This window comes from Hypanus sabinus, chromosome 6, assembly GCF_030144855.1.
Source record: "Hypanus sabinus isolate sHypSab1 chromosome 6, sHypSab1.hap1, whole genome shotgun sequence".
Lineage (NCBI taxonomy): Eukaryota > Metazoa > Chordata > Chondrichthyes > Myliobatiformes > Dasyatidae > Hypanus > Hypanus sabinus.
The window spans coordinates 7013969-7029381 of record NC_082711.1 but is presented as its reverse complement, the minus strand read 5'-3'; the positions used below and the strand labels follow the sequence as shown (position 1 = coordinate 7029381).

The window sequence follows — 15413 nt, the reverse complement described above, 5'->3', positions numbered from 1 at the left end:
CACCGTCCCATCACACATTCCTGGGGTCAGACACAGAGTGAAACTCCCTCCACACTGTCCCATCACACACTCCCGGGGTCAGACACAGAGTGAAGCTCCCTCCACACCGTCCCATCTCACACTCCCAGGGTCAGACACAGTGAAACACCTTCCACACCATCCCATCACACTCTCCCGGGGTCAGACACAGAGAGAAACTCCCTCCACACTGTCCCATCACACACTCCTGGGGTCAGACACAGAGTGAAGCTCCCTCCACACTCTCCCATCACACACTCCCAGGGTCAGACACAGGGTTAAACTCCCTCCACACTGTCCCATCACACACTCCCAGGGTCAGACACAGGGTGAAGCTCCCTCCACACTGTCCCATCACACACTCCCGGGGTCAGACACAGTGAAACTCCTTCCACACCATCCCATCACACACTCCCGGGGTCAGACACAGAGTGAAACTTCCTCCACACCGTCCCATCACACACTCCTGGGGTTAGACACAGAGCGAAACTCCCTCCGCACCGTCCCATCACACACTCCAGGGATCAGACAGAGTGAAGCTCCTTCCACACTGTCCCATCACACACTCCCAGGATCAGACACAGAGTGAAACTTCCTCCACACTGTCCCATCACACACTCCCAGGATCAGACACAGAGTGAAACTCCCTCCACACTGTCCCATCACACACTCCCGGGGTCAGACAGAGTGAAACCCCCTCCACACCATCCCATCACGCACTCCTGGGGTCAGACACAGAGTGAAACTTCCTCCACACCGTCCCATCACACACTCCAGGGATCAGACAGAGTGAAGCTCCCTCCACACTGTCCCATCACACATTCCTGGGGTCAGACACAGAGTGAAACTCCCTCCACACTGTCCCATCACACATTCCTGGGGTCAGACACAGAGTGAAACTTCCTCCACACCGTCCCATCACACACTCCTGGGGTCAGACACAGAGTGAAACTCCCTCCGCACCGTCCCATCACACACTCCAGGGATCAGACAGAGTGAAGCTCCCTCCACACTGTCCCATCACACACTCCCAGGATCAGACACAGAGTGAAACTTCCTCCACACCGTCCCATCACACACTCCAGGGATCAGACAGAGTGAAGCTCCCTTCACACTGTCCCATCACACATTCCTGGGGTCAGACACAGAGTGAAACTCCCTCCACACTGTCCCATCACACATTCCTGGGGTCAGACACAGAGTGAAACTTCCTCCACACCGTCCCATCACACACTCCTGGGGTCAGACACAGAGCGAAACTCCCTCCGCACCGTCCCATCACACACTCCAGGGATCAGACAGAGTGAAGCTCCCTCCACACTGTCCCATCACACACTCCCGGGTCAGACACAGAGTGAAACTTCCTCCACACTGTCCCATCACACACTCCCAGGATCAGACACAGAGTGAAACTCCCTCCACACTGTCAAAAGGCAGTGCCTCAAAAGGTGGCTTCCATTATTAAGGACACTCACTATCCAGGACGTGCCCTCCTTTCATTGTTACCTTCGGGGAGGAGGTACAGGAGTCTGAAGACTCACACTCAACGATTCAGGAACAGCTTCTTTCCCTCTGCCTTCCGATTTCTGAATGGACATTGAACCCGTGAACACTACTTTGCTCTCTTTTTGCACTAATTTATCCTTCTAAATACAGTTCTTATTGCAATTTTTAGGACTGTACTGCTGCCACAAAACAACAAGTTTCATTACATATGTCAGTGATATCATAGTCTAAAGTTCGGTATGAGCCCCCAAATCCTAAGAACTTTCTACAGGGGCATGATTGAATGCATCCTGACTGGCCGAATCACTGCCTGGTATTGGAACTGTACTTCCCTTAGCTGTAGCATAAAAGCCAGGACAGCTTCTTCCACCAGGCCATCAGACTGATCAATTCACGCTGCTACAATTGTATTTCTATGTTATCTTGACTGTCCTGTTGTACATACTATTTATTATAAATTTCTATAATTTCACATTTAGAAAGAGACGTAACGTAAAGATCTTTACTCTTCATGTATATGAAGGGTGTAAGAAATAAAGTCGATTCAATTCAAGGCATTCCAGTTAGTAAGTTAATTGGTCATTGTAAGTTGTCCTGTGATCAGGTAAGAGTTAAATCGGTGGTTGCCGGGCACTGCGGCCTATTGGCTGGAAGAACCTGTTCCCTATTGCATCTCTAAATAAATACTTAATACACCTGACTGTGATCATTCTGATCCTGCCTGGCAGAGATTCCCAGGCCATCAGTGGCCTTACTGTAGGGTGGATCGGGTGACCACTTTTCCAAGCACCTGTGCTCCAGTGTCATGGTCTTTGCACCTTTTTCCATTCACATACTGACCTGTCTGTACTCAAGCGCCTACTGTGCCAGGGTGAGGTTAAACACAAGCTGGAGGACTGGCACCTGTATTCTGCCTGGGGAGGGCCGGGTTACAGTGGCAGTGGGCGGGGTTCAATTCCCGGCACTGTCTGTAGGGAGTCTCTACATTTTCTCTGTGACCATGTGGGTTTCCTCTGGGGGACACTGGTTTCCTCCCACATTCCTAAGACGTAGCGGCTAGGGTTAGTGAGTTGTGGGCATGCTATGTTGGCACTGGAAACATGGCAACACTGGCAGGCTGCCCAGTGCATCCTCGGACTGCACTGGATGCAGGAGGCACATTTCACTGCACGTTTTGATGGTATGTAACAAATAAAGTTCATCTTTGATTTTTAATCCATAACCTGATGGTGTTCACCATTTTCAGGCGCCCTTGCCCACTCTGTCCCCTCTCTCTCTCTCTCTCTCTCTCTCTCTCTCTCTCATCTCCTGGTCTACCCAGTTCTGCCGCCACCCACTCCAGCCCCTATCACACCGTTTCTTTGTTCCTCCACCTGCACCCACTTTCACCTCCCTCATTTGGTCCAACCTCCTGTCCTATAGATTCCACCACCTGCAGCCCTCTCTTGCCTCCACCCATCACCTGCCAGCCTCTACTTTCCCCTCCTCCATCTGCCCATCGCCTCCCCTCACCTGGATCCACCCATCACCTGTTTACCCCTCACCTCATTATACCTTCCACCTCCCAGTCCTGAAGCAGGGTCTCAGTCTGAAACATCACCTATCCATTTCCCTCCACACATACTGCCTGATCCATCGAGCTCATCCAGCATTCTGTTTCTTCATATGAACTGTTGGCAGACTGCACAACGAATTAGCCAATCAGGGGCTAACATGCCTGCTTGAAACTGGGATTGCACTGTGCACTAAAGCAATAGCGAAAATGCTGAGCAAGGAGAATTGGGCAACATCTTGGGAGGATCTAAAATCAGTACTCCTACAGATCTTCTTCCCTTCAGCCCATCGACAGGGCGGCTTTCCCAGTTGCAGTTGCAGGTACCTGTAGAGGCGCCAGCGGTGATCCAGGGACAGATCCCACACACTTTCGATCTTCTGCACTTCCTCTGCGCTCATGATGCTCTGATCAGTCAAGTGTCTTTGAATGGCCAACTCCTGCTGGTCCCTGCAGGTCGGGAGAGGGGGTGATCAGTGGGGCACCACGCACACCTTTCCCCACGACGGCTCCTCCCCTCCCGACCAGCCCCAGTCACAGTGGGGCACCACGCACACCTTTCCCCACGACGGCTCCTCCCCTCCCGACCAGCCCCAGTCACAGTGGGGCACCAAGCACACCTTTCCCCACGACGGCTCCTCCCCTCCCGACCAGCCCCAGTCACAGTGGGGCACCACGCACACCTTTCCCCACGACGGCTCCTCCCCTCCCGACCAGCCCCAGTCACAGTGGGGCACCACGCACACCTTTCCCCACGACGGCTCCTCCCCTCCCGACCAGCCCCAGTCACAGTGGGGCACCACGCACACCTTTCCCCACGACGGCTCCTCCCCTCCACAGAAAAGGTTAGGGAAGATGTCAGGTGTAGTTTTTTTTAAAAATTACACACAGTGAGAGTGGTGTGTATGCATTGCCCTGCCAGGGGTGGTGGTAGAGGCAGATACATTAGGGACGTTTAAGAGACTCTTAGATAGGCATATGGGTGATAGAAAAAGGGAGGGGTATGTGGGAAGGAAGGGGTAGATTGAGCTTGGAGTAGGTTAAAAGGTTGGCACTACATTGCACGCTGAAAGCCCTGTACTGTGCTGTAATGTTCTGCTTCATCCTCTAGAAACAGTGAGGACAATTCCCTGGATTGGGAGATCAGAAATCTGGGATAGAATTTCTTAGTTAACACCTGGATGAAAGGAGGATCGAGGAACAGGTGAGGTCAATCGAAGTAGGCTTATCCAGGTTGGCACAACACTGGGAACAGAATGGCCGATACCATTCTAGAGTCATAGAACAATACAGCACAGAAACAGTCCTTCGGCCCATCTAATCAGAGCCAGACTACTAACCTGCCTAATCCCATTGGCCTGCACCCAGATCAGAACCCTCCATACCACACCTATCCACATACCCATCCAAATTTCTCTTCAAAGTTAAAATCAAACCAGCATCGACCATTTCCGCTGGCAGCCTGTTCTACACATCACCATCCTCTGAGTGAAGTTTCACCTCATGTTCCCCTCAAACAAATCACCTTTTACCCTTAACCTATGACCTCTAGTTCTAGTCTCATCCAACCTCAGTGGAAAAAGCCTGCTTGCATTTACCCTATCTATACCACTGATAATTTTGTATACTCTTAGAGAATCTCCCTCATTCTTCTACACTCTAAGGAATAAAGTCCCAACCTATCCAATCTTTCCCTAAATCTCGGGTCCTCAGCAGGTTTGTAAATTCTACTGTTCTATGCTCCTACTTGCCCATTAAGAAACTTCGGGCACTGGGAGCTGAACACAGACTGGACACCGGTTCGAAGCTAGCGTACCCCAGAGACGTTTTGCCGCGTTGCGAGCAGCCTCCATGAACCACGGGCACCGTACCTTGTGTTGGCGTTGACGATGTAGGCAAACTTCTCGCTGGCCCACTGCTCTGCGCTGCACAGAGGCTGCTCCCACTCTCCCTCCTCTTCATCAGAGGCCGCAAAGACAAAGTTAGCTGCAGTGGGAGAGGGAAAGGCTGCGATTGGTTCATCATTGTGAGAAGCTCATTTTGCATGCTGTTCATGCAGACCAGATCAGTACACGGCACATTCAGGTAAAACAGTATCAGAATGCAAAAGGAAGTGTCATGGCTACAGAGAAAGAGCAGTGCAGGTAAACAGTAAGGTGCAAGACCATAATAAGATAGATTAGAAGGCCAGGAGCACATCTCATTATACCAGGAGACAGATCAATAGTCTCATAACAGCTGGATAGAGGCTGTCCTCAAGCCTTGAGGTGCGTACCTTCTGGCTTTTTCACCTTCTGCCTGATGAGAGGGGAAGGGTGAATGACTGGGGCTGGGTGTTTTTTTTTAAAAAACAAGTCCCCCTCTTGGTTTGGGCAATAATTTTATTAGTAGGTGAAAGTTCTTTATAATGACCCTTCAGCTGCGATTCTCACTGATGGTATTGGGTCGGATAATTTTGGTATTCTGAGGGGTAGCCGGCAGAGCTGCCCTTTATCATCACTAGTGGTCGAGCCATTGGCTGAGGCTATTCAGCTAGAACCCAAAATATCTGCTCCAGACCTCGGACTAAAGTCACATAAAATTACATTGTATGTAGATGATGTTCTAATTTTCTTATCAAACCCTGCTATATCAGTGCACCACCTTAAACAATGCATCAATTCATTTAGCACCTTCTCAGGTTATAAAATCAACTTTACTAAATCAAAGGCTATGCCTCTGGGTAATCTGCAGCAGGTACCTGACACTCAGGGTGTTTTCCCTTTTAAATGGTGGCAGGCAGGTTTTGTTTACTTAGGTATATTTATCACTCCGATGTTTGATCAATTGTTCAAAGCTAATTTTACACAGTTATTTCACAAAATCAAACAGGATCTTGAGCGATGGAGCATTCTTCCCATTTTTTGGCTAGGCCGAATATCCTTGCTCAAAATGAACATTCTTCCTCATCTGCTCTGCCCAATACGAATGATTCTAGTCATTTTTACCCAACAAACACTTCAAAAAAATAAATGGCTGGTTTGTTTCTTTCACCTGGAACAAAAAAAGACCCTGTATTAAAATGTCTAAGTTACAGCTTCCCAGTAGTCTCGGGGGGGGGGGGGGGGGGGCTGGATTTTCCAGACATCAGAAAATATCAATTAAGTTCCTTTTTATCTTACGTGGTTGACTGGGTTTGCAGGGACCCCTCCTCAATTTGGCTAGACATCAAAGCTTCACAAGCAAAATGCCCTCTTATTAATCTGCATTTCTTCAATAAGATGAAACTAGTTAGGGAATATTGTCGCAATCCAATAACAATTAATACAGTCAGGGCTTGGAGGGTGGTGCGACAAATTGAGGGCAATGCAGCAAAAATATCACCTTCACTCCAATAACCAGCAGTCCAGATTTTCAGCCTGGCATGATGGATTCTGGATTTAAACTTTGGATTTCTAAGGTATTTTCCATCTAGGAGATTTGTTTGATGAAGTAACGATGCTGTCTTTTAGTCAAATAGTACAGAAATTTAACATACCCAACAAGGATCTTTTTCGTTTCTTTCAGATAAGAGATTATATACAGAAAAAACATCATTGTTAACTGATTTCTATAGTTCTGACATAGAAAAGAGGGTGTTTTGTTCTAAGAGTGAAGTCTCCATCAGTACTTTTTACAGCATCCTGAGGGAATGTTCTTGTGGAGAGGCTGAGCAGCTGGGAAGGGTCTGGGAGGAAGAGCTGGGAGTAGAAATTACAGCTGAAACATGGGAAGACATCAGTGATAATGCAAAGAAGATTTCAGTTTGTAATAGAACTAAAGCATTGCAACTCAAAATTCTGCATACAGCCCATCTGACTCCAGATCGTTTCTCAAAATTTAAGACGGGGGTTTCTGCAATGTGTTCTAAATACTGGAACTCTCACCCACTGTTTTTGGACTTGTCCCAAACTTCAGGCATTCTGGAGTGATATTTTGGGTGAAATAGAAAAGATTCTGAAGCTGGAGCTTGAACTGGACCCAGTGTCTTTTCTCTTAGGCTTACCCAGCAGTCGTATTATTAATGTACATCAGAAAAAACTTTTTAACATCCTGACTTGTTGTGTGAGGAAGAACATTTTACTTTGTTGGATATCCAATAAGGCCCCTGGACTTTTTGATTAGCCTAAATTAATCATGAAATGCATTCCTTTGGACTTTTTGACATGTATGGTACACTGAAAAACAGGATGTAACCCTGTCTGCTATACTAATAAGGGCTTTTGTATAGGATGTTGTGGTGATGTCTATATTTTGATATTTTGTTCTGACCGCGATTATCTGTGAGGGGAATAAATATAAATGTATCCGGAAATTGAAAGTTTTGTTATGCTGAGCAAAAAAAAATTAAAATTAAAAAAAAGTTCCTCTCTCATATCTTTTTGAAACTGTCTTCTTTTTATCTGAAACTTTATGCCTTCCTGTTTTTGATACCCCCAAGAGAGAGGAATTGGGTGGTGAGGTAGAAATAAGTCTCTACCAAAGGAGGTGTAAGGCACTGCCTCCATTCGCTAGCCTCCCTGGGGCGAGGTGTAGCACCTGCTTAGCTTCCCCCCACCCCCGATCAGGGTCACGTGAAGCCATGGGAGCTGGTGGTGGACGATCGTACGAGCAGCTGGTTATGTGACCACTGACATCAGGCAGACAATCTCTGAAGAAAATTGATAACAGCTGGGGTCACCCTCCTTGTAACAACACTGCCTGGAAAAGACAACGGCAAACCACTTCTGTAGAACTTGCCAAGAACAATCACAGTCATGGAAAGACCATGATCACCCACGTCATCCCGCATGGCTGTGGTGAACTACATATACCTGTCTGGACACGACCCCCCCCCCCCCACCCCGCTGACTGCTCCCGTGGCCCCTCCCACAGACCCCGGTATAAAGGCGATTGAGGCCTGAGCCCTGCCCTCAGTCTCCAGGATGTAGTATGGTGGTCAATTACTGCTTGTTCTTTCTTCCAGTCAATAAAAGCCGATATCTCGCCTCACGTCTCAGAGAGTTATTGATGGTGCATCAATGGCAGTAATGCACACACAGAGGGAAAATATTCCTACTATCAGTCCAGATTATTTCTTGAGCGGTTTGATCGGGGCACGAATACACAAGCGCATGCACATCAGCCAGTGAGAACAGCGAGAAGAGTTTAAAAGAAGATCAGGCGAGAAAGTAAGGAGGCATGGGATCCAAGGGGAAATTGCTTTATGGATCCAGAACTAGCTTGGCCAGAGAAAGCAAAGAGTGGTTGTAGACGGGTCGTATTCTACATTGAGGTTGATTACAAGTGGGGTGCCTCAGGGATCTGTTCTGGGACCCCAAAGCTGTGCCAAACGTGTCTGTACCTCAGAAATTACCTAGGGTTACCCATAACCCTCTATTTTTCTGAGCTCCTGCACATCTTCTTTCTTAATATCTCATGCTCAAGCTTTTCAGTCCACTGTAAGTCATCTTACAATTGCAAGATCCTTTTCTGTAGTGAATACTGAAGCAAAATACTCATTAAGTACGTCTGCTATCTCCTCTGGTTCCATACACACTTTTCCACTGTCACATTTGATTTGTCCTATTCGCTCACGTCTTATCGTCTTGCTTTTCACATACTTGCAGGATGCCTTAGGATTTTCCTTCATCCTGGCCGCCAAGGCCTTCTCATGGCCCCTTCTGGTTCTCTTAATTTATTTCTTAAGCTCCTTCCTTTCTTAGCTAAGGGGACCAGAACTGCTCACAATACTCCGTGTGGTTTGACCAATGCCTCAGCATAACATCCTTGCCTACCCACTGCCCTCTGATTCCTGAAGAGTAGTTCCTTATTTTACCCCACCTCTCCTGATATGAATCATACAGTTCTACAGCAAGGAGAAAGGCCCTTCAGCCCATCTGTATCCATGCTGACCAAGAATTATATTCAAGCTGATCCCATTTCCCAGCACCTTGCTCATAATCCTCTAACCTAGTAACATGCAAAAGTCTTACACGCATATATATAGCTAGAGTGCTTAAGACTTTTGTACAGCGCTGTAGTAATTTTATGTATGGCACTGAACTGCCGTCCCAAAATAAAACAAACTTTATGACCTGTGCATGACAACAAACCTGATTCTGATATGGGTCCTTTTCGTGGACTGAGAGTTGGGAAGGGGGCAGGGAGAGGGGAATCATGGTCAGGAAAAGGGGAAAGGAGAGGGGAGGGAGCGGGAAGCACCAGTTAGACATTCTGTAATGGTCAACAAACCAATTGTTTGGAATCAAATGACCTTTCCCGGTGTTTCAGGGTTGGATGTATCTGCATCCGCCCCACCTCCGGCACTCTTCCTCTACCACCTGTCCCACAACCCTCCCATGACACTCTACCCTCACCATTCCCAACATCCTCTGCCCCAGCCAGATTTACAACTCTCTCTCTGCTCCACGTTGACAAATAGAGTACTGTGCAAAGGTCTTAGGCACCCTTGCTATATATGTGTACCTAAAACTTTTGCACAGTACTCTACCTGTACATGTACTACTTAATTGTATCTAATGTAGCTGCCTCTGATCCACCACCCACTGTGTATTTAAAAAAAATGCTCCTCGGGTCTTTATTAAACATTTCACCTCAAATCTAGGCCCTCTAATTTTCAATTTCCCAACCTTGTAAAAAAAACGACGATTCACTCCATCCAAGTCCCTCAAGTTTTTTCTGCCTACGAGATCAGCACTCAGTTTCCTATGCTCCAATGAGCAAAGCTCAAGCTAACCACTCCCTATAACTCAGTTCCTCGATCTTGGCATCATCTTCATAAAGCCCTTTTTCTCTTCCACTCTTTCAACTTTAAACACATCCTTTTTATTAACAGAGTAACCGAAGTGGAACACTGTGCTTCACTGAACAAGGCAAGAACAAGCTGGAACATTGGAAACTGGAAAATAAACTCAAATGAATCGTGAAAAGTTGCACGCGATTATTCCCAGTTTAGATAGGAACTGTGATTGATTTATTACTGTCACCTCTGCCAAGTACAATGAAAAGCTTTCTGCAGGCTCTTCTCACAGATCAGATTATTGCACTCTGCATCCAGGTAGAACAATGCAGAATAAAGTGTAACAGCTGCAGAGAGAGCGCAGTGCAGGCAGGCAATAAGGTACAATATCATATCGAGGTAGACTGTAAGATAAAGAGTACAACTTGTCATATGAGTAACTATTTAACAGTGATAACAGTGGGATAGAAGCTGTCTATTTGAAGATGCCCTCAATGGTGGGGAAGTCTGACCCCTTTCTTTGCACATTAGAAACACAGAAAACCTACAGCACAATACAGGCCCTTTGGCCCACAATGCTGTGTAGAACACGTACATACTTTAAAAATTACTAGAGTTACCCTTAGCCCTCTATTTTTCTAATCTCCATGTACCTATTGAGAGTCTCTTAAAAGACCCTATCGTATCCACCTCCACCACTGTCACCAGAATCCATTCCACGCACTCACCATTCTCTGCATATAAAACCTACTCCTCTGTACCTACTTCCAAACACCTTCAAATTCTGCCCGCTTGTGTTAGCCATTTCAGCCCTGGGAAAAACCCTCTGACTATCCACACAATCAATGCCTCTCATCATCTTATACACCTCTATCAGGTCACCTCTCATCCTTCGTCGTTCCAAGGAGAAAAGGCCAAGTTCAGTCAACCTATTCTCATAAGGCATTCTCCCCAATCCAGGCAACATCCTTGTAAATCTCCTCTGCACCCTTTCTATGGTTTCCACATCCTTCCTGTAGTAAGGCAACCAGAACTGAGCACAGTACTCCAAGTGGGGTCTGACCAGGGTCCTATATAGCTGTAACATTACCTCTCTGTAACTCTTACCTAGCTTTTTGAACCTTTTATAAGCTCTTCTTTTCTTCTTGACTAGATTTACAACAATCTTTGTGCACCACTGTTCCTGAACCCTACCATCCTTTCCCTGTCTCATTGAAACGTACCTATGCAGAACCCCCACGCAAATATCTCCTGAACATTTGCCACATTACTTCCATACATTTCCCTGAGAACCTCTGTTCCCAATTTATGCTTCCAAGTTCTGGCATGATAGCCTCATATTTCCCTTTACTCCAATTAAACACTTTCCTAACTTGTCTGTTCACGTCCCTCTCCAGCACTACGGTAATGGAGATAAAATTGTGATCGCTATCTCCAAAATGTTCTCCCACTGAGACACCTGACACCTGACCAGGTTCATTTCACAATATCAGATCAAGTACAGCCTCTCCTCTTGTAGGCTTATCTACATATTGTGTCAAGAAACCTTCTTGAATGCACCTAACAAACTCCACCCCAACTAAATCCCTCGCTCTAGGGACATGCCAATCAATATTTGGGAAATTAAAATCTCCCACCACACCAACCCTGTTGTTATTACACCTTTGCAGAATCTGTCTCCCTATCTGCTCCTCAATGTCCCTGTCACTATTGGGTGGTCTATAAAAAATACCCAGTTGAGGTATTGACCCCTTCCTGTTCCTAACTTCCACCCACAGAAACTCCGTAGACAATCCCTCCATGTCTTCCTCCTTTTCTGCAGCTGTGACACTATCTCTGATCAACAGTGCCACGTCCCCACCTCTTTTCCCCCCTCCCTGGCATTCGAAGTAACCATTCCTGCAACACACACAAAATGCTGGTGTGTCCTGACGAAGGGTCTCGGCCCAAAACGTCAACAGTGCATCTCCCTATAGATGCTGCCTGGCCTGCTGTGTCCACCAGCATTTTGTGAGTGTTGTTGTTTGAATTTCCAGCATCTGCAGATCTCCTCATGTTAACCATTTCTGCTCTTGAGCCATCCAAGTCTCTGCAATGGCCACAACATTCGGAGCAAGAAGGCTCCGAGTGAACTGCTGATTTGTCAGAGCGAAGGGAGTGTTTTTTACTATTCTGGTTAAAGAGAGGCGAGACCGCGCAGGCGCATGACATCAGCCAGTAGAGTGCGAAAGGTTTAAAAGGAAGACAGACATATCCAACGGGCAGCACAGTGAGTGGCAGCAGAGTGGTAGGGCTTTGGCTCTACGGGCTTAGGCAGTAACGGGTTGAGGCGAGGTAGGAAGTATGTGCGTGAGGCCGGCTTTCTGTGCTCAGTGTCAGATGTGGGAGATCCTGGAGTCTCCCAGCCTCCCAGACAGCCATATATGCATCAGCTGTGTCGAGCTGCAGCTCCTGAGGGGCCGAGTTAGGGAACTGGAGATGCAGCTCGATGACCTTCGCCTAGTCGGGGAGAGCAAGGAGGTGACAGAGAAGAGTTATAGGCAGGTGGTCACTCCGGGGCCACAGGAGACAGACAAGTGGGTCACAGTCAGGAGGGGGAAGGGGAAGAGTCAGGTATTAGAGAGTACCCCTGTGGCTGTACCCCTTGACAGTAAGTACTCCTGTTTGAGCCCTGTTGGGAGGGACAGCCTACCTGGTGGAAGCAGCAGTGGCCGTGCCTCTGGCACAGAGTCTGGCCCTGTGGCTCAGAAGGGTAGGGAAGGGAAGAGGAAGGCATTTGATAAGGTATTCCATGCAAGGCTTATTGAGAAAGTAAGGAGGCATGGGATCCAAGGGGACATTGCTCTGTGGATCCAGAACTGGCTTGCCCACAGAAGGCAACGAGTGGTTGTAGATGGGTCATATTCTGCATGGAGGCACGGTGTGCCTCAGGGATCTGTTCTGGGACCCTTACCCTTCGTGATTTTTATAAATGACCTGGATGAAGAAGTGGAGGAGTGGGTTAGTAAGTTTGCTGATGACACAAAGGTTGGAGGTGTTGTGGATAATGTGGAAGGCTGTCAGAGGTTAGAGTGGGACATTGATAGGATGCAAAACTGGGCTAAGAAGTGGCAGATGGAGTTCAACCCAGGTAAGTGTGAAGTGGTTCATCTTGGTAGGTCAAATATGATGGCAGAATATAATATTAATGGTAAGACTTTTGGCAGTGTGGAGGATCAGTGGGATCTTGGGGGTCCAAGTCCATAGCCGTTCAAAGCAGCTGTGCAGGTTGACTCTGTGGTTAAGAAGGCGTATGGTGTATTAGCATTCATCAATCATGGAGTTAATTTAGGAGCCAAGAGGTAACGTTGCAGCTATCTTGGACCCTGGTCAGACCCCACTTGGAGTACTGTGCTCATTTCTGGTCACCTCACTAAAGGAATGATATGGAGGCCATAGAAAGGGAGCAGAGGAGATTTACAAGGATGTTGCCTGGATTGGGGAGCATGCCTTATGAGAATAGGTTGAGTGAACTTGGCCTTTTCTCCTTGGAGCGACGGAGGATGAGAGGTGACCTGATAGAGGTGTACAAGATGATGAGAGGCATTGATCGTGTGGATAGTCAGAGGCTTTTTCCCAGGGTTGAAATGTTGCCACAAGAGGACACAGGTTTAAGGTGCTGGGGAGTAGGTACAGAGGAGATGTCAGGGGTCAGTTTTTGTACTCAGAGAGTGGTGAGTATGTGGCTGCCGGCAACAGTGGTGGAGGCAGATAGGATATGGTCTTTTAAGAGGCTCTTGGATAGGTACATGGAGCTTAGTAAAATAGAGGGCTATAGGTAAGACTAGTAATTTCTAAGGTAGGGATGTGTTCAGCACAGCTTTGTGGGCCAAAGGGCCTGTATTGTGCTGTAGGTTTTCTAAGTTTCTATGTTCCTAACATCATAGCTCCAAGTACTGATCCACGCGCTAAGCTCATCCGCTTTGTTCATAATACTCTTTGCATTAAAATAGACAGATCTCAATCCATCGGTCCGAGCACGTCCCTTCTCTATCACCTGCCTACTCTCCCTCTCACACGGTCTCCAAACTTTCTCTATTTGTGAGCCAACCACCCCTTCCTCGGTCTCTTCAGTTTGGTTCTCAGCCCCCGGCAATTCTAGTTTAAAAACTCTCCCCAGTAGCAAACCTCCCCACCAGGATATTGGTCCCCCTGGGATTCAAGTACAACCCGTCCTCTTTGTACAGGACACACCTGCCCCAAAAGAGGTCCCAATGATCCAGAAATCTGAATCCCTGCCCCCTGCTCCAATCCCTCAGCCACACATTTATGCTCCAGGTCACACTATTCCAACTCTCATTGTCGCGTGGCACTGGCAGTAATCCCGAGATTACTACCTTTGTGGTGCTGCTTCTCAACTTCCTCCCTAACTCCCTGTAGTCTGCTTTCAGGACCACCTCCTTTTTTCTGCCTATGTCGTTGGTACCAAAATGTACCATGACCTCTGGCTGTTCTCTTTCCCACTTCATGATATCTTGGACGCAATCAAACACGTCCTGGACCCTGGCACCTGGGAGGCAAACTACCATCCGTGTTTCTTTCCTGCATCCACAGAATTGCCTGTCTGACCCACTAACTATACAGTCACCTATCACTGCTGCCATCCTCTTCCTTTCCCTGCCCTTCTGAGCCACTGTTGCTTCCCCCAGATAGGCCATTTCCCCCCCCCGCCCCCAAGAGTACTCAAGCAGGACTATTTATTGTCAAGGGGTACAGCCACAGAGGTGCTCTCTAGCCTCTGACTCCTGACTCCCTCTCCTGACTGTTACCCACTTATCTGTCTCCCCAGGCCCCAGAGTGACTACCTGCCTATAACTCCTCTCTATCACCTCCTCACTCTCCCTGACCAAAGGTCATCAAGCTGCATCTCCAGTCCCCTCACCCGGTCCCTAAGGAGCTCAACGTACCTGGTGCAGAAGTGGCCGTCCAGTCCCCTCACCCGGTCCCTAAGGAGCTCAACGTACCTGGTGCAGAAGTGGCCGTCCAGTCCCCTCACCCGGTCCCTAAGGAGCTCAACGTACCTGGTGCAGAAGTGGCCGTCCAGGAGGCTGGGAATCTCCCAGACAGCCCATATCTGATGCCCAGTATAGAATACAGGCCTCACACACATTCCTCTTGTCTGTATTCAACACAGGCAACCTACCTCGCCTCGACCTGTTATCACCTAAACCCCATTGAGCCACAGCCTTCCTACTCTATCTCCCTCTACTCTGTGCCCACTCTGCAAGGAGTCTCCTGTTAAACCCTTCTCGCTGTTCGCATGGGCCAACGTCCACACTTGCGCATTTGTGCTCTGACTAAAGCGTTGAAGAAGTAACCAACAACATCCCATGCGCCATTGGTCCACAGGACGTGACACACAGGGACTTGGGGGCTTGACTATATTTTTTGTGTGTTTGCTGCTGTCGTATATGTATTTTTTGTGCTTTGTGCTGTGTATGGCTATTGGTACTGTGTTTTGTACATTGGCCGCAGAGTAATGCCACTTCATTTGGCTGTATTCGTGTCTGGTGAAATGACAATTAATCTTGAACTTGA

General features: G+C 47.8%; 1 protein-coding gene across 7 annotated transcripts in view; it reads right to left on the bottom strand.

Moving 5' to 3' along the window:
- Positions 1–15413, bottom strand: part of LOC132395271 (NFX1-type zinc finger-containing protein 1-like) — a 74762-nt gene that overhangs the window by 20185 nt on the left and 39164 nt on the right. For all 7 annotated transcript variants that reach the window (XM_059971614.1, XM_059971615.1, XM_059971613.1 and 4 more), the window contains 2 exons: positions 4948–5062; positions 3404–3526 (listed from right to left, as the gene is read on the bottom strand). In XM_059971614.1, the coding sequence (XP_059827597.1) occupies positions 3404–3526; positions 4948–5062 (238 nt within the window). The remainder of the gene's footprint in view (positions 1–3403; positions 3527–4947; positions 5063–15413) is intronic.